General features: G+C 40.0%; 3 protein-coding genes across 3 annotated transcripts; 1 reads left to right on the forward strand and 2 right to left on the reverse strand.

Moving 5' to 3' along the window:
* Positions 1-24: 24 nt before the first annotated feature.
* rragca (Ras-related GTP binding Ca) lies at positions 25-13,441 on the reverse strand. Its single transcript, XM_037073988.1, has 7 exons — positions 12,703-13,441; positions 9,219-9,422; positions 8,082-8,281; positions 4,750-4,864; positions 3,503-3,645; positions 2,939-3,087; positions 25-2,059 (listed from the first exon to the last, which is right to left on the reverse strand). Exons 1-7 carry the CDS (start codon positions 12,886-12,888, stop codon positions 1,905-1,907), a joined length of 1,152 nt encoding a protein of 383 aa, XP_036929883.1. The 5' UTR covers positions 12,889-13,441; the 3' UTR covers positions 25-1,904.
* A 366-nt stretch (positions 13,442-13,807) lies between these two features.
* Positions 13,808-16,971, forward strand: LOC119005902 (c-Myc-binding protein-like). The gene is made up of 5 exons (XM_037073989.1): positions 13,808-14,018; positions 14,460-14,532; positions 15,254-15,302; positions 15,513-15,642; positions 16,409-16,971. The coding sequence occupies exons 1-5, from the start codon at positions 14,004-14,006 to the stop codon at positions 16,448-16,450; spliced, it is 309 nt and encodes a 102-aa protein (XP_036929884.1). The 5' UTR covers positions 13,808-14,003; the 3' UTR covers positions 16,451-16,971.
* Positions 16,972-18,263: 1,292 nt separating this feature from the next.
* gja9a (gap junction protein alpha 9a) lies at positions 18,264-19,743 on the reverse strand. Its single transcript, XM_037073987.1, has one exon. It carries the CDS (start codon positions 19,741-19,743, stop codon positions 18,277-18,279), a length of 1,467 nt encoding a protein of 488 aa, XP_036929882.1. The 3' UTR covers positions 18,264-18,276.
* Positions 19,744-21,046: the final 1,303 nt, after the last annotated feature.

Consider the following 21,046-nt stretch of genomic DNA (forward strand, 5'->3'; position numbering starts at 1 on the left):
TGCTGGCCAATTACTACATTGACAAAAACAAAATGTAAATTTATTTTTATTTCACATAGTATAGCATCACAATACACCAAATCAATCATCCATCACAGTTCTGATGTGCAAGTGTTTTTTTCAGGTGATAATGACTGAGTTGAGAAGATCGTGGGTCTGATTCAAGAAAGCAACATTCACAGAATTACCTGAATAAATCTGCTGAGTAAATGTTAAAACATCTTAAAACGCAGCAAAGTTATCAAGGTAACATGTTAAAAGCTGCTTTGTGAGTCGGGCTCCTCGTCTTAAGATGCAGTTCCCACATCTCACCCCTGATATAAACAAACAGAAAATTGCAAGCATGAACATCTTATCTGTCATTCTAATGGCAAAAAGGAATTAAATTTGGTCGTTTTCTCCTTCCTTATCCATTTAATTTTCTTGGTTAGATTCATTTTCACTTTTCTCACCTTTGAATACAATGAGCAGTGTTAATGGTTGAGAACAATACAAGCCGACAACACACTGACGTATGCATGCTTGGAATGGGTCTATTTTGTTGTTGTTGTGCATCCTGCTGAGCAGAGCCAAACTAAACACGAAACATGGCAACTTACGTTTTGTGTTTAGTCATTTTGGGCAGGACCGAAGCTTTTAGCTGGAATAACATGCACATTTAAATCTATTCATATCATCCACAAATGTCTTCATCGGCCTCTATGGAGTGAGAACCCTCAGTGAGTCCCGCACCTCAACCGGACCTAAAAATGCTCTAAGATGGCAACAAATAAGGTTTTAATCGTGACATGTTTTCATCATTTTTCGGTTTCTGAATCTTTTTTTTCATTTTTTTTATAAATCATTTTGGCAGTGAGACCATTTCCAAATTCCTAACCAAACTTATTTTTACAACCCATCAGGAAGTCGATCAAAACTTTGATTTTCAGAGGAGCACACAGAAAAGTTAATTTCACTGGTTGAAAAAAAGACTTTAATTATGCTAAGCTGCTGTTATCGGGAAGAGGGACATAAACTCTTCCTTTGAAGATCCTTCGCCAGTACAAACAGCCCAGTCTGGGGTCTAATCAAAACCATTGACACGCACACTCAATCACTCATACATACATACATACATACATACATACATATATACTCGCATACACGCACAAGACCAATTTAAATGGACAGCACAATCCCTTTTCAGTCTGCTAACAAAACCTTGTTTTCCCTTCACAAGTGAAACCAAAAAGCGAGTTTCGGGCAGCATTCAGGTAGGGTGAGGTGAGTGGTGTTGAGAGAAAGCTTGCACTGCAGACAAGCTTCATCTACATAAGGCCATCTCTGAACGTGTGTGGGATAGGATGAGCAAGTTCACATCCACCATCTTTTTATTTCTAAATCAGCACAGAAGTGGTCGGGGTAGGGTTCATCACTAGACAGATTCCTGAAAACTGACATCACAGTTTGTCCATATCAAGAGGTCACAACAAGGGTTTGTTTTTCCTCCTCACATTGTTCATTTAGAAGGACCAGCAGCTAATTATCACAGCCTCGGACCGCTTAAGGAAATCCAAAGAAAGATCCTGAACCTCTTTCCATCCAGGTGCAGTTTTACTTTCTTGACTTCCTCACAGCCTGTACAGTGCTTTGCATTTTTGCATTCGCATGAAACGAATGCGAGAATTTCCCTTCCGTCTTAGCTCGAGAAAGCCTGACCCCGCTGTGCTCCAGTGCAGTCTCACACACTCGTGGCTCAAGCCGCCTCTCAGTTATTTAGGTGCCGGGAGCAAGGGATTGTGATTTTGCGAGTCGGTGAGCCCCAGTTCAGTAGTCTCTCCTCTACAGGCTCCCTGGCCCATCTCGATCTTTCCGTTCCTCAACCCTCTTCTTGCATCTTTCTGTGTTTTATTTTGCATCAGAGTCTAGACAGTGTTGCGCGGCGTGCCGTTCAGTGCAACGACCTTGGTGCAGGGCGAGCCCACCGCCTGGGAGCCCACTGGACGCGGGGTGGAAACCCCAACCTCAAATACTTCATGGATGGCCTTCCGGAAACAGTGGAAGTTGTAGTCTATTAATCCTGAGGAGCAAAGATACATACGACGGGTCAATAGATTTGTTATGATAATCAAAAGCAAAATTTCAAAAACAAGCTTAAAGAAAAGCTTCACTTACAGTTGTATAATGAATTACTCATGTCAAGCAAAATTGTCTCACACTACAACACAGTTTCAGCTTCTAAAATGTTAGGATTTGCTTAACATTGCAAGTGAATGGAGCGTCTTTGGGTTTTGGACTGTCGGTTGGACAAAGAAGCAATTTTAAAACATCGCTTTGGGCTCTGGAAAATTGTGATGACCATTTTTCACACAATATTTTTTTCTACATTTTATATAATCATAAATATCAGTAGCTGCAACCCTTGACATGAACACCTTATAAATTAATTAGTAAATATGTAATAACGTAATTAAAACAACCATGCAAATCACCACCAAGTCAAACAAAAACTGAACATTACAAACTTTAAGCTTGTTTAAAAGGCACTGCACCTATTTAACTGATGAAGATCAGTTACATTCCTCGCATTACGTGAAGTACTACTGTACTTAGTTATGAAAAATACTTTTTTGAGGCTTTTGAGGGACAAAGTTTGAGACAATGACTCAAACAATTACATCAGTTATCTATGACACGTCATAGACAGCCGTGTTAAGATCTGGGGGCCAGACGAGCTAAAAGTCAGGCCACTTCTTCTGCATCAGTTTTCACCAACCATTCTAATATGTCCCAAATTTCATGAAAGCTGAAAGCAAAGTCTCTGCTTTTTTTCCCTCTTTAATGTGTTTGTTTTGAATTCATAACCTCGTGGAAGAAAACTGACTTGAGGCCACATCACCATTAGCCAAATTAAGCCAAATGAGCTCTGGGGCATCACAGATTTTCCCTGACAGTTTACCTTTACGCTCGAAGCTTTCTTCTCGCAGGATGCAGACAAGGGCCAGGAACTTGGTGACCTCTTTCAGGTACAGCACAGTGGTGTTGTTGAGCTTGATGATGGCCATGGACTCCTTGTCGTAGGCACTGCCGCTGCCGTCCTCCCTCAGACTGTTGTGGCACAACACAGCACAATGATGTTCAGGGGGGAAAATGTAAAAAAAAGACAAAACACTGGAGCATGTGGATGTGGACTAATTAAGCAAATAAATGCATAATTAAGTTGTGCTTCAATGAAAGCATCCTCAAGCAACACATGGGTGAGCTCCTTATCTTGAAGCATTAAGAAATTACAGAGGATTCAAGTGAATTTGTTTTTTCTGTATTTAATATGTAAATTTATACAGAAAGTTAATTCAAAATCTGCTTTATAGATACTCCTCCCTATGTTTTCAATTCCTTTATTATCAAGTTAAAGCCTGTGAAAATGCAAACTGCATCTAAATGAAAGGAGATGAAAACACAGCTATAACCTAACTCTGACTTAGATTACTAATATACAAGTAAACAATTACAACGTGCTCACCCGTAGATGCAGGAGACGTCAATGACCACATCGATCATGTCACAGCACAGTTCATAGGACTGCATGTCTACAGGAGAGCTGTCTGTGGCGATGTAGATCTTGCTGACCACATCGAACAGAAAGGCCTTCTCTATCCCTGAATTCTGTCAGTCACAAATATGAGCCAGACAGGAGGAGACAAAGGAAAGGAAATTATAATATGGTGTAAGAAAAGGGTACTTCTATCTGATGAGTTACACTGGATGTTTGATATTAAGACACTGGGGCTGGGGTGCTAGAGATCATTTTCTTGCTTAATCAGTGTATAAACCGTCAGACAATGATTGAATCATGTTTGATTGTCATCATGTTCTTGTCAAAAAGCACAGGTGACATTTATAACATTAGTGATGGATCCATTCCATTTAGGTGAGCTAGTTCCAGGGCTCTCGTATCGCTCAGTGACTGACACGGCTCACTGTGATAGTTCAGCCATTGTTAATGTTGTTGGTCACACCTGTGCTTTTCCTGCTGCCAAGTCAAAATGTCTGCTGTGAAAGGGGTCTACTGTTGCTGCTAAATATCCTGACTTAGGCTTAATCAGTTGTTTCAGACATTAATAAGTTTTGGCACCAACATACCTTCATTTATAAGCGTGAAAATTTCTCTTCCATTTACAGTTTCTCAATTGATTTTCCAGAATCTAGCAATAAACTGTTCGACCTGATGAAGACTAAGTGTGCAGGCATTCACTGCTGTCTGCTCTGAAATCTGCCAAAAGTTATGGCTACAAACATTCCTATAAAAGCCCAGCATCACTGTTAAATATTGTTTCGATTAAACTGCTTTTTCTGCTAATAGGAGCACCGTTTCTCTTAAACTACACCCTGCAGGGATCTTTAAGATATGGAGACCATTTCTTAATTATTTTGATAACATTAAGGATATAAAAGACGTAATTCTCATTACTTAATAAGCTTCTATACTAAGAAGACTTCACAGCCCATGAGTAATATCTCCCAGTGGTTATCAACAGCAAAGTATTTCAAAATGTTCTGAGAATGTCTGTAAGTTAGAAATTGTGCAACATCCACAAACTTGCATTACACTGAAGGACTGTACTAGCATTGAAGGAAACGCTGACTTTACCGAGACATCAGAGCTGACAGTGACTCATATCAAGCTCGCTGTCACGCTTGAATCACACTGGCCAAAGTCAAACTAACAAGAAGGTTCATTCACAAAAATGTTGGATTCTCTTTACTTACAGAAATGAAGATGTTTAGGAGGTTCTCCAGAGTGGGAAGCTGAGGGATGAGCTTCTGCACCACTTTGCTGAAGGCCTCAAAGATGGAGTGGTCGTAAATACTCGTCAAGTAAAAGCTGAATGGGGTAAAAAAAAAAAAGAAAAAAAAAGGAAGTGAATAGGCAGTTATGAGTAGCAAACTTCTCACTTCCTCAAAGCGCACATGAAAGCAGGAAAAATACTGATCGTCATGGGATCACATGACAAACAGACACTGTATGGTAGAAAAGCTGATTTGTTGGTTAAAGCATTTTAAACATGATTCAGACATAAAAACGTAGAAATAAAAACAAATGTTAGCCAAAAAAAAAAGAAAAACCCGCCTTCACATGATTGTGGCAGCACTAGACACACATGACTTACGGACTATGGTTACTGAGATATATAAATAAAAGGTCAGACCCCGAGGAAGGCCAGTGACTTCAGCCAAATGGAACTGTCTGCATACATTTGGCAGGAGCTCAACTTTACAATGCATTAGAGTGAAGAAAGCCCCAGAGAGCCACGAGGCAGAGCAGGAGAAAAAGCCTTCACATCGCCGCCATATATCCAGGCCCGGTCTGGCTGTCTAACCGGCATAAAACAACAATCTCACCCCACATAAAACACAGTGCAGTGTGAGTCGACACGCAGAGTAAAGCTGCTGCAGGGCTGACCCGGGATCAGCCGGGACAGCTTGCTTGATTTGTACACAACGCATTTATAGTTTCTACACTGTATGTCAGGGAACAGGCTGCAATTAATGACTTTTATTTTTTGATTAAAGCTGCAGAAAACAATGTTTTTTTTAGACTATTCTAATTACAATCCTTTTATTAACTTTGATATATTAACTTTGAAATAATTGAGATAAACTGTATTCTATTTCATGTCCCTGATATAACATTAACACAGGTACAGCTTTTCAAATAGAAATGAACTTTTAAGAATATTCAGACATACAGTAGCTGACCTGACATCTATTGACCGGAAGTATTTTTGATCACTTTAACACTATTTTCAGTAAAAAAAAAAAAGTTGAAAAAATGTAATTAGAATTTGAAGAAAATATCAAAATATTCTGAGTAAGTAAAACTAAGAGATAAAAGGGGCTCTTAGATATCGAGATCAGCAAAAATGATGAGGATCATGTATGTACGTGTATAGATAAGTCAGCACGTACAATAATGTATGTATGACAAGTCCATAATTATAAAACAATGAAAAACAATCATTATAATTATCATCTTCCTGCTGATTTTTATGACGACGTAAGCCCCCAAAATATCTTAGTTACAATTACTTATTAGAAAATAGAATAAAATTCTCACACTTCAGAGGAGCCGTGGATGTTTTAGGGGGCATTTTGGATTAAGAAAAAAACTTGATGAGTAAGTCGATTATCGAAATGGATGAACGTGCTCTGCCTATTGAGTCACTAAACAAATAATCACTTCAGCTTTACTCAATACTTCATCCTCTGGTTACATGGCAGTTCAATTGCCAATATTTTCCTCAGAAAACAACAAACCAATCAACCAACTACTGTTAACTACAGTGAAGGACTAAGAAAAGAATGACACATGTGTACTTTAGCCTTCTTTCTACATCTGAAGTATGTCAGACCTTTGGAGCTTGGCTCATAGCAGCTCTGGTATCTGAAGCACAGATCACCATTTCTTCATTAGGAGGGCAAAGAGGAATCTCACAGTAACACTGAGAGTAAAAAGGACGCAGGCTGCTGTACATCAACATTTCTGAAAACACAAAACTAACCATGGAAAAAATGTAATTTTTTTCAAATGCCGTCATGTTGTCTGGTGCTGCAAGTTTCACATACTGATAGAAACATGTTGATAAAAAAGTTCTACTCAGGGACTGAATTACAAGTCATCTATCTGCCAGAGATATCATCTTCATATGACTTCATGTACAGACTCGACGGAGTGAAAGTGGGACACCTTGAACTGTTTGTGAATGCAGCCTTATTTTCACTTTCAGACTTACACAAGTGTGATGCAGTGGGAGGAGAGACTGGCCAGGTCTCTATGCTGACCTGTTAACACCACATGTTTTGTGGTAGAATGAAGTTGTTTTAACAGACAGAATTGGTAAGAAGAATGCTGAATAAATGTGCTTAACAAAGCAACTACAGTAACAAATAACCAAACTACTTCCTTGTGTGTATAACAACTCATTTTAATTCAAATAACGCCATGATGGAGAGGCAGAGAGACAGAAAGCCTGTCTGTGTTCTAAGACTGAAGAACAGGTTGGGTTTTCCCTGCGAAGGCGTTGTTCACATGTTAAAGGAAATCCAACCAGGTCTAAAAATACCATCACATTTCCATGTAAGATGTTTCAGCCTGTTCTCCATCTAGTAAAACAGACGTCAGTAAATCTGTACACGTTACACTTGACTTCAGTCCCATTCAAGTATAGTAGCTAAGTAAGAAAACTGAGTCTTGATATGCTTTTTGAAGGTTTCTAGCTAGTTTCTGTACCAACCTGTTAGAGCTCATTTTTAAGCTGCCAATGTGTTTTTGTTTGCAGTACAACAGCCTTGTTTTTAAACGTTTAATAAAATGTGTGCTGTTCAGCTTTGTGTCTGATGCCTTATTGTTCTGTTTTTCTCTTAACGATGCCATCAAGCATTAGAACAGATGGTAGTTAAGTTTGGGCTTTTTGATTTGATTTTGTGACAGTAGCAGTTGTCGCTGCAGAAATGAAACCATGCATGTCCAATTCTGGTGATTTGACTTTTTTTTTTTTAAATTTAATTCACTTTCAATTCAAAACCCACCGGATTATCTGAAAAAATTTATTATAACACAAGCTGCAGCGTATCATGTTGCAAGTGATTATAAAGCTTTATATTGCAGTCTCAGTAACATGCAGGTAAGACACCCTGATGTTGGAATGACCACATGCTTTGGTGTGTTTACAAAACGGACTGAGCCATTATTTTATATTTCCACCTCCCTACAATGCCTGGACTTTTTATGTCATATTCCATTTACATATGTTTCCCGCTTTGTTATAAAATGTTATAAAATATCATATTGAGGATGTCTGAAGCCACTCAAAGAAAGAACAGCCTTTTATAGCTATGCAGTAAGATAAATTATGGTGAAACTAAAACTAAACATGCATAGGTAAGAGGTGTGAGTCAAAAACAAAGTGAAACAAAGTGTGTATAAGACAACATTGAATTAGAGAGACTCTCTATAACAACTTCCTCTGTGATGGGACAGGTAGCTTAGAAGAGATGTAACGATGAGGAAGTGAAAAAATAAAATGATGAACAAAATGTACCTGAGATGCAGCTTTTCTAAGCTAGCGTCTGCCAGGTCGTCGTTGGCTCTCTGATGGATGTCTCGCTGGGTCTCGATCTTGTGGTCGTCTGAGAGGCCGTCCACTTTGTGAATGAACACCTCGAAGTTGATCTCTGGATTGACTCGGTATGCTCGTGACACGGTGAGATGAAGCCTGCCCAGGGCCTCCACGTAATCATCCTATGAGAAAGAAACATATCAGTACAAAATGCCATATGTACATCTTTCCCAAAGGTTATTCTTTTAACTTTTACCTGCACTACACATAATAAAACATAAAGTAACCTACACTCCATATTTTCTGTCTGCATTCACGCACAGTCAGTATTTAACTAATCACCCTTATTTCTGTCATACTGTCATCAAAATTTATACAATTAAGAACAAAACAACTTTTGTTAAACATTTAGATACCTCAAAATCGCATCAAAGTTCTGCTTAAAAACAAAAAATATTTTTGTGCAGCTAAAGATTGCACATAAAAGATACACTATTATAACAACAATGCCAGAACTAATTCCAGGCAGTTAAATGAACAGGAAAATCAAGACTGGCTGCCTATTTGAAGTGTTACAGTAACAGCGAGTACAAGGAAACATACTGCTGCACTGTCTTCCTAAACAGCACAACGAAAACAAGCCTCCTCAAATATCACTGTGACCAAGTACTGAAACTAAGTGAATCTGATGCACCTCCTTGGTTAGAAATAAACCCTGCAATCAGATCAGCTGTGGCTAACATCGGAGCTGGGATTACTTCTTGAAAGCACTTAGAGTCATGTGGATGGCACTGGCATAAAAGCCATGGCATGTAATTGGTCTTTTATCCAGGCTGCTCTGGTTGTTCATCACTGAGTTCATTCTGTTCCTGACAAAAGCAGTGAGCACTAAAATAGTTTATTTTCATTATCTGTGGAGTTTCAGATTGATGAAATGGAAAATATACATAAAAATGGTTGTGAATGTTGTCAGATTTTGTGTTTATATACGTGTCCAGTCAGCACACAGAGAAGAGAAAATGCAAAATTCAACATTTTTAGTGAGTATGTTTGAAACATGACACCTGTTTTTTTTCCCAAACAGCAGGTAAGTGTTCCACTTTCTTTTCATTTCTTCACCTGAGCATCGATGACGAATATCAAAGCCCCAGTTCCTCTGAAGATCATCTCATAGTCGAAGGTAGGGTCGAAGAAATCGACCTGACCTGGGAAGTCCCAAATCTGGAAGTTGACAAAGGAGCTGCTGGAGATGTCGTCCTTGTAGATCTTGTTGGTGCTCTCCAGAAACAAGGTCTCATTGGGAGACATTTTGTGGAACACCACCTGAAAAGAGAGTTGATGTAAAGTTTGAGCAAATGCAAATGACTCGTCTTGATGACTTGGTGGGGCTAAACTGGACTCCTACAATCATAGTATGTGTTGGATAAATACAAAAACAGAATACAAATCTTGCTAAAAGCCAATATTATATCACACTTGAGTAACAATTTCAAGGCAGCTACATAATTTCAAGTTGATGCTTTAGCCAATCAACATGCCAACAGTGGAAAAGCCTCTTAGGTGTAAACAGCTGAGCCACTTTTCTGACTTAAGGAAATTACAGTTCTCCAATACTGCTTGTAACTTTGAAATTACACATAAATATAACAATATTGTGGCCTGGTAGAGACAGAAAATAACACAAGTTAGAAGACACATAAATACAACATTACAATTACACTTTGGTGGTAAAATAATCAACATCAAAATACTACAGTGAATATGCATTCTTTTGGGATCCATTATGGACACGCATGCACCAACTGTAGCAATTTTCATTAGATGCGTTGCTTGTGGAATTAACATATTCACTTAATATCTTGTTTTCATAACTTGCCACTGAGATTTATTTCAAAATGTATTTGGCATCTGATGATCATGTTGCTCACAGCCAAGAGACTAATTTTAATTAACTGAAAAGCCTCCTCACAACCATGTTTTCTAAGAGGAATGGATTTAATGGTTTGGACCATGCAGAATATGAATAAATAAATGTATTAGACCTTATTGCCTGACAATTCTGCGTGAGGTAGAGGATGACCTGAACTGATACTGTGCAGCCCTTTCAGATTCCCTTTTGCCAACTTTAGCATTTTGCTTTGTTTTATTGTATGTTCAATGACTGTCTAACATTTGCATTAAAAGGTTTAATCACACTTGCCCATGAGACTATGAGAAGTGCTTAATATTTTAAGGCTGCCATTCACAATTATAGTCATCGTCGATTTAATCTGTGAGTTTTATTTATTGATTCATAGTTTGGTCTTTAAATCGTTGCAGTTCTGAAGCATTTATTAATACAGCTAAAACATATCACATGGAACTCTATATATAATAAAAAATATGTCCTGTATTAAATATTAAATACACATACATATATTGTTTTTATGATTGATTATTCCAGCAGTACTGGATTTTGGCTTTTGCCACAATCAAGCACAAAGACATCATTCAGATGCCACGTGCAACGCAAGAGGGAAAAGGGCAAAACGTTGCAGACTGACGCAACGCACGTCACTCTACATTCAGCATTTTCCGTTGTATGCCGGCCACAAGCAGCAGACTGTAAGACTGCAGCTGTAAAGTGAAGTATAGCTAAGGGTTTATGAGGGTCTTAGTCTACTGAGTACAGCAACAGGTGGAAAGTAAGTTGCAGTAGGTGATGGTGGAGGACCTGGGAGTGTTCTCTCCGCCGCTGCCATTTTGAATTAGTGTACGGGGCCACTGAGGTCACAGGCCAGTGAACCAGCAAAAAGCAAAATCACATGTTATTCAGCTCAAACTGGAGGCTTACAGAGCATTAATCTGAGACTTGACGGTGTGTGGATTATTGCAAAGCTGTATAAGTGCACTTCGGGACTGAAAACTGAAATTCTTTACTTTTGTTACTTCAGGCAGCATCTGTAGGAGAGACTCCTGCCGAGTCACGCTATATCCAGCCTGATTCTACTTCCCCCTTGATTTTAAACATAAATAATAAAATATCATAGAAGGCACAACTGCACCTCATCTATTATTCAACTACAGTGCCAGTCTAAAAGAGGTAGTCTTGAAGAACTGGATCGAGACAGCTAACCTTGATGTAGGATCACGCAAAAGAAAAAAGTGCTCAGATCATGGCGGGGGGTTTACCAACTGCACAAGGTGGCCCAGAAAAGTCCTGGATTCATTGTCGTTGCAGATGGACACTGGGTCTGTTGTGCTACTTTGCACAAATCTGGATTTACAACTGTAATATGAAGATGATGAAACAAAACAAACTTTGTTCACCGTTAATACACCTCGGTTACATGTACGTCTACAGACTCAGTTGCTCAGTGTAGTCATTTTGTTCAGCTGGAGCTAAAGTTATCAACATTTCCTTAGTAATGTTGTGTCTTCATAATAACAAGCCAACAGCAGAAAAAATATAGGTAGGATGGCCAGCAATGTTTTAAGTCAGTTGTTCCACTTCCGTCTGGGAATATAGAAGTATCTGCTGTCATACCACCAGATTATAGGGCAGCTTCATCTTCAGACTACATGACTCCCAGGTCATCCTCAGCACTTTGCCATAAAAACACTCAGATTAACTATAAAGAAATGGCTCTTCTTCTTGTTGATGGTCATGTTTGCTTATGTAAGTCATTCAGAGAGAGAATAGTAATTGAGACCTCTGACTGATTATCACTTTAAAAGTTCCTTGTAGTATGTTTCTATCAATCTTGCATTTTCCTGCAAGACCATCTCCAGTAATGTCATGACATTCAACATTAAGGTATAGGGAAATAACCAAGGTGCCATTTCACACAGCAAAAGCCAAGAGTGTGACTGTGGTTTGATCAAATTGATCACAAGACAAGCTGTGTCACATCTGAGTGGTTTACCACTTCAGCTAAAGACAATAGTATGGGGGAAACCCTGCTGGATTCATGGCTGATCTGGACTTAACATGAACTTGGAGGTGATGGGACACAAACAGTACATAAAGCACAGGGGGGGTTAGCAAGGGCCCAACAAATGTCTTCCCTCAGGGGCCCCTTAACTCGTTATTCCGGCCATGACTTAGTGTGTATACAAAGAGAGTGAGAGAGCATGATGACAACACCGCAGATGCTGTGACTGGTGCACTGATTTAAAACAATGTTATGACTTGCAGAATGGAAGGTGTGGCCGGCATCATGTCATGTGAGAGCTTCGCATCAGACCTGCCCTGTGCCTCACAGCTGGGTGGGACCACAGATATATTTGGCACGCTGGACAAGCTGCTAACCAAACAGTCACATGCTTTATGTCCACATATCGGTAAAGATGCACCTAGCATCTCTGTCCACCTGGTTAATCATTCACAGCTACAGCTAGCCACCATTTGGGGCTAACTACTTAATAGCTGCGGGAAAGCTTGTTCATCTCAGCACCCCTGCTCCCATGTAGCTATACATGCGATCTTGATAGCTATAATCACTTACGACATGCTAAACTACCTCGCTAGCTATTTTGGCTAACGTCCCATTTACTTGTGTGTGGCAGGGAAAGGCGCCGCCGCTCGCCCCGATAGGGCTAATAGTTGAACATCTCTGCCTACCTTCTGTATCGAAGACTTGCCACTTCTTCTCAAGCCCATTAGAAGGATTCTCGGTTTGCTGTCGGACGGCGTCGGGCTGCCCTCGATATCGGCCTCCTCCTCCTCACCATAACCGAAATCTTTGGGGAACGAGTCTGCAACCCCGTAGCTGTCAGCCAGCTGTTCCACCTCGTACTGAATCGACATTTTGACCTAACGACGGTCGCTTCCCCGCTTCCCCCCCTTACTTGTCGGTCACCACACCCGTGTTTGTATCGGACGATCGGTATGCGACACAAACTAACGTCACACAGTGAAAATAGTTTGTCAATAATGCCCAGGCTACTTGGAAACACCGAGCGTGATCCCACACATTTCCTTAGGATTTCCTCTCTCGTGAAAAAAACTCGCCCCCTTGGTCCCGCCACTTGATTCTGATTCGCTGCCTGAATTCAAATGCGACAAATGATTGGTCGAGCCGCCTGCTACTCCTACTGAGGTTTGTCGCTGTCACCTGACTAGTACCCAGACTTGTTTTGTGACCTATCACCCGAATGTGAGGCGAATACACAGTCCTGGCACACCAGCTTAAAGCCGTTGGAGCACGTAACAGTTATTCACAATTTGTTTATTAAGTCTTCTGTAAATTAAAAGTGAACATGCCAAAAAAAAAAGGTTGTGTGAAAGGGGCAAAATAGGAAGAGGGCAATTCGCTTGCTCCGCCATTTTACCAGCAGATGGCGCCAAAAATCCACCACAGTAGAGGTAAGGCTTTCAAGATCTTTCCAAAATGTCGGAATTTATAGTTAAAATCGCCAAAAGACCCCCGGAGCATTATTTTCATAATAAATGCAATTCTAGGCGGCGTTTGTTAAGAGAAAATACAAAATACACAAAAATACAATTCTTCACGAAGTTCCATAATAGTCAAAGTGTCATTTAAAAAAAATATTTATATATCATGTCATTTGTGGGGAGAATCATTTAATCTAGCACTTTACGTCTTCTGTCAGTGATTTTACCGTTGTGTGACATGAGGCCAGCGTTTTGAATAAAATAAAACAAGTAACCCACAACCAACTGCTAAATGAAGACTTCTTCTCTAGGGCCATGCTTACGGTGGTTTCTATTTTTACGAGGAACACCTGGAGGCAGCATCCGACCCAACAGTCCACTTGCTTGAAGAGGAACGTGATAAACGAAACCAAAGTTTTCCCGGTCCGGCAGTCTGGCTGCTTGTCTAAACTGTTGGCTCGCTATCTACACAGGACACAAAACGTCGTCTCCAAGAGAGGAAAGTCAACTTTAAAACCTACATCATTATGGCGCATTATAGAGTAAGTATGTTTACTGTCGCTTTATCTCACTCCAGTGCCGTGTAGGAACTGTTTCTTGTCTAGGACGCTAACCGTAAGCTAGCTAAGCTAATACTAGCAACCTAGGGAGTAACCGGTGCTCATCAGAGGGAAGAGGGCCCACCTGTGACAGCCGGTGTTTGTATTTTCAACTATTAGGGATTGTAAAAGTTTTTGCAAACACTGAAATAAGGAACTCACGTGATAATGTCAGCGAACCAGCTATAAACTGCTTTTGACCAATGTTTCCTGACTGTTTTTATGTTTAGTAACTGTTAACTCTGCCAAATTAACTCCTAATGCCAAATCAAATGTGTGTTGTGTTGTTGTTGTTGTTTGATAACATCTATTCAAGTGGACTTCACCTGAGTGACTAGTATCCAGTTGGTAATAATATATAATCTATGACTTGTCCTTCTACAGGCTTCAGACCCTAAAAGGGAGCAGTTTCGGAGATACTTGGAGAAAGCTGGTATTATTGACAGTCTTACCAGTGGTATGTCGTTTTTTTTGTCCATTCAGAAACTTCATTAATGAAACCAGGAGTGTTGAATTCAATGGTAAAATTTTAAACTAGCAATATATGTGTACAAATGATCAACACGTATCATTACCTGACAGGATGAAACAGACAATACCAATTTATAGTAAAGACCATTGTAAAATGAGTAAACGGCAACAAAATATCAAAGAAATGGCAGAGTTTGGAACAAAATTAATGGCTTTAATAATATGGGCAAAGTAATGTTTGACATTTTTCAATTACCAGAGCCAACACAATAGCAGAAACCGTATTTTCTCACAAAACCATTAACACATCGTGCCAGACTTCTCAAATGCGTTAGTTTTGATAATGGCACAAAGCAACAGTACAGTAGGCCCAAGTGACATCTTCAAAATGCTTCTTTCTTCTTAAACTCAAAGCATTGTCATTTGCTGTTGTATATGACCATAAAAAGCGGAAAATCCTGACATGCAAGAAGCTGAAACCAGCAAATGTTTGATATTTTTAGCATGAAGCAATAAATTGGTGATTAAAAAATACTGCACCATTGACACTGGAAATATTCAAGACATTTTCTGCCAAATTGAGTCTCTGTTTAGATGTGGTTAGTACTCAGAAAATATTGATGTTTGTCTCCCAGCCTGTTTAGTTGTTGCCTCAGTTCTTGTGCAATTTTGTTTAATTCTTTTCATGTTTCCCCTCTGGATTTCAGTTCTAGTGGCTTTATATGAACAACAAGACAGGCCCAGCAATGCTATGGAGTATCCTTCTATACACACAACACCGACACTTATGAACCATTGAGCGGTTGCAGAAATGGTCTCTTGGTTTGGTTGGTACTAAGCACAGCCTCATAACAAACTTCGCTGCCCACCACACTCAGCCCAAATATTTATAAAGAGAAATGTTCAGCATTCACTTGATGGAGGAGGCAACTGCTTGTGGTAGATTCTTTAACAGACTCCCTCCAGATTTATCAAGGAGCATCTTGGTGCTGTTGGCCAGACTTCAACAGACACAGAGGCTCTGCAGCAGGAGGTGGTGGACTTGAGGCAGAGGTGTACACTTCTGGCAGAGGAAAACAAAGACCTTAAAACAAGGGTAAGCTCTGCTCGTTCTTGCGTGTTTAATCTCTCCCTTTTTTAAAGCAGGGGTATGAGTGAATGCTGCAGTCCCTCCAGTTCTGTTTAGCCTTTACACAAACATACGTGGAGGTCACTCTTACGATGCAATATGCAAAGTGATCAGTAACTGAAGTAATCTTATAAATCTAGTGGAGTAAATGTTACAGTACAATATTTGCCTTCAATGTTGTGGAGTGGCAGTATAAAGTAGCAGAAAATGGAAATACTCAAGAACAATTTTAAGACAGTATTTGATAAAAATGGACTGAGTTGCATTTATATGTACTGCCACTGTTATATTTCCACTAGGCTACACTTTGATGGCAAATACTCTACTGCATTACATTTATTTGATAACTTTTGTTACTAATAACTTGGCAGAGTAATTAATTTATTTCATTCATGGCATTGGACAAAAAAAAAAAAACTAAACTAAATATAACACAGACTCTGATCATTTGAAAAATGCTGAATACCCAGTTGAACAATCAGCCAGACTGATAATCATTCGGTCCCTACACTGACAGTAATTTACAATAGAGGATTACAAAATTACATACCTAGAGATCCTTTATACCTTTCAGTGTAGCTCTGTTGAAGAAATCCTTGTGATCTGGTAGTTGTTTGAGTAACATATTGTTGTACTCCTTTGCTGTAGTTGTATTTGGCTGCTTGTCTGAAAATTGCCACAGACATGAAGGAATGTAAAAAAAACGTGTGTGCTTTTTCCTTCATGTCTCCAGCTGCAGCAGTATGAGCCAGAAGATGGTGCCAGAGCTGACTGAACACGGGCAGAGCAGACACAAGCACAGTTTTGGTGTGAGAAATTTATTTTTGTTTATAATCCTGCTGTAACTTTAGATTTAAAGATAAGACGACACTGTCAAGTGAAAGACAAGAACTTTTTATGTCCCTGTGCTGTTTTTTTGTAAATTGTACTTCCTACTTTGCTTCTTACAATCTAACTTATTCTGTACATGTATGTATATAATTTTTATTTCTTGTTTGTTCAGTCTTTAGTAAAAGTTTATGATAGAAAATGCTTTAGTTCATAAGATGTGGGACTTCTTTGTTAAGGCTCTGCATGAGAAAACAACCAAAGTGTGATGATGCTGTGGGTAATTTGATTTAGATATTTTTAATAATTAAGAATAATTTTTGGCATAGATAGGAAGACACAGACTCTGTCCCGTGTGTGACAAAGACACACTTATCCTTTATTTCCAAAGGTCTGGTTTAAGTAAACAGTTGTACAAAGCTCTTAAATGTAAGTAGCAGGTAAAATAAAGCACAGTTTTGTAATTAAGATACTGTTCTATCACTCATTTCTAAACATCAACATATCAGTCAGGACTTTTCAGATTTGTTAATAACTTTCAGTTGTTTCATCAGAGATGAGCAGAATCCAAACTATCAGGCAGGACAGTTACAGTGCTGCTGTGTTTGCTGCTAGCTATTGATATGCTCATTAGTGTTTTAAATCAAGGACTTGCTGTTGAGACAGACATTTTATCAGCCAGTTCTCTAAAACATATAGAGATGTGATGAAACCACACACTTCGGGTGAAATAATCTTTCCAAAAATATCTAAATGTTTTTATGGTACAGATATTTAGGGATCGACCAATAATCAGCATTTTTTTGATTATCAGAATCAGTGTTTTTCTTGTCCGATTGCCAATGAATTAAATTGTTGAATTAACTTATGAATGTGTAACTATGCCTCCATTGCAGCTGTCTCTCAGTCTGTAGTCCATGTCCAGCTCAAGGTGGCTCTCACTGCTGGGTAGCTTAATCTATAGTAATGCATCATGTTTTTTCATAAGATAATCTGAATCTGCAAAATAAGGAGAAACTAAAGTTGTAAAAATAAATGTAATAAAGTAACAACTACAATATTTGGCTCCAAATCGTTGTGGAGTGGAACTATAAAGATGTAGAAAGAGAAGTACAGATACCTCAAAATACAAGTTTTATTATTATTGTTATTATTATTATTATTATTAATATTATTATTATTATTATTATTACATTATTTTCAATTTACTCCTAATTTATAACTCATTAATAACTAATAATAGATGTTGGTCGATCCCTACAAATATACACATTGCTAGCGGACAGTTTACATGTTTGCCGCTCTACTAATGTGTAAAAGTGTTGCTGTTTCTCTTTATAGTGACATGACTTTTGATCTTTTCACGACATTTATGTCACACTACAATGGCAAAAAACACCACACCACATGTGAAAGCACACGCTGTTAGCTCAAACTATGTAATAAATAAGTGTCTTTCATGCTGATTTGTTTTCGGTACATTAAGTTAGTCACAATGGAAAATATAGGTTTATTCCACAAGGAAGTTGGAACACAATATAAAACATACAGTATCAAGTCCTCTGTTGTTTATATTGCAATATGACTCCAACATTAATGTTTTTATAGCATGCCATATTATATAGACGGAATTGTTTATAAGGCTTATAACACAAATATTAGCTAATTCTCACCAGTCTGAAGGCAGCGTAGAGGGCTGTTAAATGTAGAACTGACACCTGTAACGTGGATTGCTGTGTGACAGTGATTGCTAACAAGGAAACGGTTTTAAGTTTAGACTTGCAGGTCAGATGTTCGTTTGCTGCTCGCAGTACTCGGCCTGGGGTGGTGCGTGGATCCTGAGCTGGACTCATCCAGAGACTCTGGGCTGGAGGGCCGGCTCTGATGTTTTGCTTCTGATTTTGACTGTGTTTGAGAGCTGGGAGGTCCACTGCTGGCTTTTGCACCCCCATATGAATCTGTGTCAGAGCTTTTGCCCTCCAACACTGTGGAGCATTTGAAAGAGCCATGAGACTTCCACGGTCTTCTTGATGCACTGACTGGCAGCGTGGGGTAAGAGGAAGGGTGGGCTGCCTTCTGTGGGCATTTTGGAGAGTCTGGGCTGCCTCTTCCACTGCTGTCCTCCTTACTGTGTGGTGGAAGATGCAGAAAGTCCTCGGCCTGCTGCTTTGGATTGTTCAGGGAGTCGCAGCACGGCGAGCAGGGCTCATTGGTAGTCGAGGTGTAGTTATAGTCTGGGGGGCTTTGAGCTGAACATCTGGAGTCATCTAAATCCTGCTGAGTGGCCAGCTCGCCCTGAAGAGGTAGAAAAGTTGAAGGTTTGATGAGGCTTGGGTACATAATTGTGCCATGCCCCCTCTCCATCAGGAGGTTGTAGTCACCTGGTGCAGAGGCAATTGTAGCCTTCCGGGCTGTACTGGTGCATATTTGCACTACAGATTCTTTTTTACACTTGTTGGAATAGCAGTCATCAAGGTCATCCCTCTCGTCTCTCAAGTGAGGGTAGAAGTCCAAGATGCCCTTTTTAATCCTCTTGTAACCCAGATGCATGATCTCCAGGATGTTCAGGAAGAGGGAAATTCCAGCAATGCATTGCATGAACACCATGAAAACCGTTTTCTCTGTTGGTCTGGAAACATAACAGTCTACAGCATTGGGACAAGGATCCCGCTCACACTTGAACAGCGGGTAGAGGTGAAAACCGTAAAGGACGTACTGGCCTGTCATGAAGGCCACTTCAACAACAGAGCGGGTGACAACGTGAGCCACATAGGTCCGCAGCAGAGAGCCCCTCAGAGGAGCTTTGTTGAGCTTTCCCTGATCGACCTGTTTCATTTCCCGCTCAATCCTCTTCCTGGCTTCTGCCAGTTCCACATCGACCAACTCCAGCTCCTTACGCAGCAGAGCCTTCTTCTTCTGCCGCGCCTTCTCCAGCGCCCGCAGCCTGTAGAGAGCGTGGCCCATGTAAACCAATGAGGGAGAGGACACAAAAATGACCTGCAGCACCCAGTAGCGGATGAGGGAGATCGGGAAAGCGAGGTCGTAGCACACGTTCCTGCAACCGGGCTGCTCAGTGTTGCATATGAAGTCAGCCTGCTCGTCGTTCCACACGTCCTCGGCTGCCACTCCGAGGACCAGCATACGGAAGATGAACAGGATGGTGAGCCAGATCTTGCCCACCATAGTGGAGTGGATATGCACCTCCTCCAAAATCCCCCCGAGGAAGTTCCAGTCCCCCATCTTCACTCTGCCATTGTGACTAGAAAGAGAAAGATTAGGAAGGGAAATCTGCAGTATCTGTAAATGTGCAGCTTTTAGAACCTTTTAAGAAATTACAGCAAAATAAGCAGCTTTTCAGGTTAAATGAACACAGTAAAAAAAAAGGAGAAATATTTGCGGTAAACTCCAAAAAAGTGATAAAAATGGTCTTTAAAAAGCTACAGTGCTAAGGTAAGTATTAAAAAATATCAGTACCTCTCACTCAATGAAAATAAAAATAAAACATCAACTAGTAGAAAACTTGTCAAGTAAAAAATGCACGGCTTCACATATTTGCAAAAAGTTGTATTAAGAGCAGACAGAGAGGACTTCTGCAAAAATCCAGTGATTTGTTCCCTTGTTCAGCTATCCAGTTTTTTTGTCTGAAAGAGATTCCTCCTCAGCGGTGTCAGAGATCAGCGCACTTGCCGTTTCCCATTTACCTCGCAGCAGCATGGACAGACTGCCGGTGGTGACTTAAATCTCCTCGGGTCATGCAGCCCTGACACGGTCACCAAAAAGTTTTTAAAAATCGTTAGCGCCCTCCACATGAGTCCCCTGCACATCACCTAAACTTTGGTGACCCGCCTCTACTGCAGTGTTGCCAGAAACAAAGTGGGAACAACAGAGCCACTGAGGGAAGGTTGCCAACAACTACTCTGACCAGAGAAAGTCAATACCAACAGCTTCAGCGATGCATTTAGATCATGGCCTCACTGTGATGGGGTTGTGTCCAGTTGTAACACGGATATTGACCTCAATCTTTGCAGTTCAGGGCGGTTTTAGTTTTTATTTGTCTGACCCTCAGTCGGACCTTTTTGTTTTACCTCTCCAGATAAAACAGAGATGTTACCTCACTGAGTTTATTTTTTTACTGCTCATCTTGGTGTGGATGTAAATTACCAAGCTCTTTCCAGACAGAAGTTTTGTAAGTCCAGACTGAACGCTTCAGATTTGTATGCACTTGCAGGTTGTTCAAATCTATTTGCGCCGTATGTACAGAGAAGTAAACAGTCACTGTGGCTGGAACCCCATATTATCAATACCTGTCAGTTAAAAACACAGGACATGCATGATCAATAGTTTTCTACTATAGTGAAGTAGTCAATGAGTCATCGTGTTCAATTTCATACCCTGCTGCTCCGCTCTGGCTGTAATTACATTTTCACACACTTCGCATGTTATTTTATCCAATTTAAAACTAATCACGATGGATCAGTGTGCATGTCAGCTGTTCCAGTTGTAAATTCCTTTTAAATGCCTCTGTGTGATAAAAATGCCACTC

Source organism: Acanthopagrus latus, chromosome 17 (assembly GCF_904848185.1).
Source record: "Acanthopagrus latus isolate v.2019 chromosome 17, fAcaLat1.1, whole genome shotgun sequence".
Taxonomy (NCBI): Eukaryota; Metazoa; Chordata; class Actinopteri; order Spariformes; family Sparidae; genus Acanthopagrus; species Acanthopagrus latus.

Excerpts from the sequence above, each read along its gene's own strand:
- rragca (XM_037073988.1), bottom strand. The coding sequence starts at position 12,888 with ATGTCGATTCAGTACGAGGTGGAACAGCTGGCTGACAGCTACGGGGTT. Across the intron at positions 9,423-12,702 it reads GCAAGTCTTCGATACAGAAG|GTGGTGTTCCACAAAATGTC; the intron begins GTAGGCAGAGAT and ends CTCTCTTTTCAG. Across the intron at positions 2,060-2,938 it reads AGAAAGCTTCGAGCGTAAAG|GATTAATAGACTACAACTTC; the intron begins GTAAACTGTCAG and ends TTTGCTCCTCAG.
- LOC119005902 (XM_037073989.1), top strand. Across the intron at positions 14,533-15,253 it reads TATTGACAGTCTTACCAGTG|TTCTAGTGGCTTTATATGAA; the intron begins GTATGTCGTTTT and ends TCTGGATTTCAG. Across the intron at positions 15,643-16,408 it reads ACAAAGACCTTAAAACAAGG|CTGCAGCAGTATGAGCCAGA; the intron begins GTAAGCTCTGCT and ends TCATGTCTCCAG.
- gja9a (XM_037073987.1), bottom strand. The coding sequence starts at position 19,743 with ATGGGGGACTGGAACTTCCTCGGGGGGATTTTGGAGGAGGTGCATATC.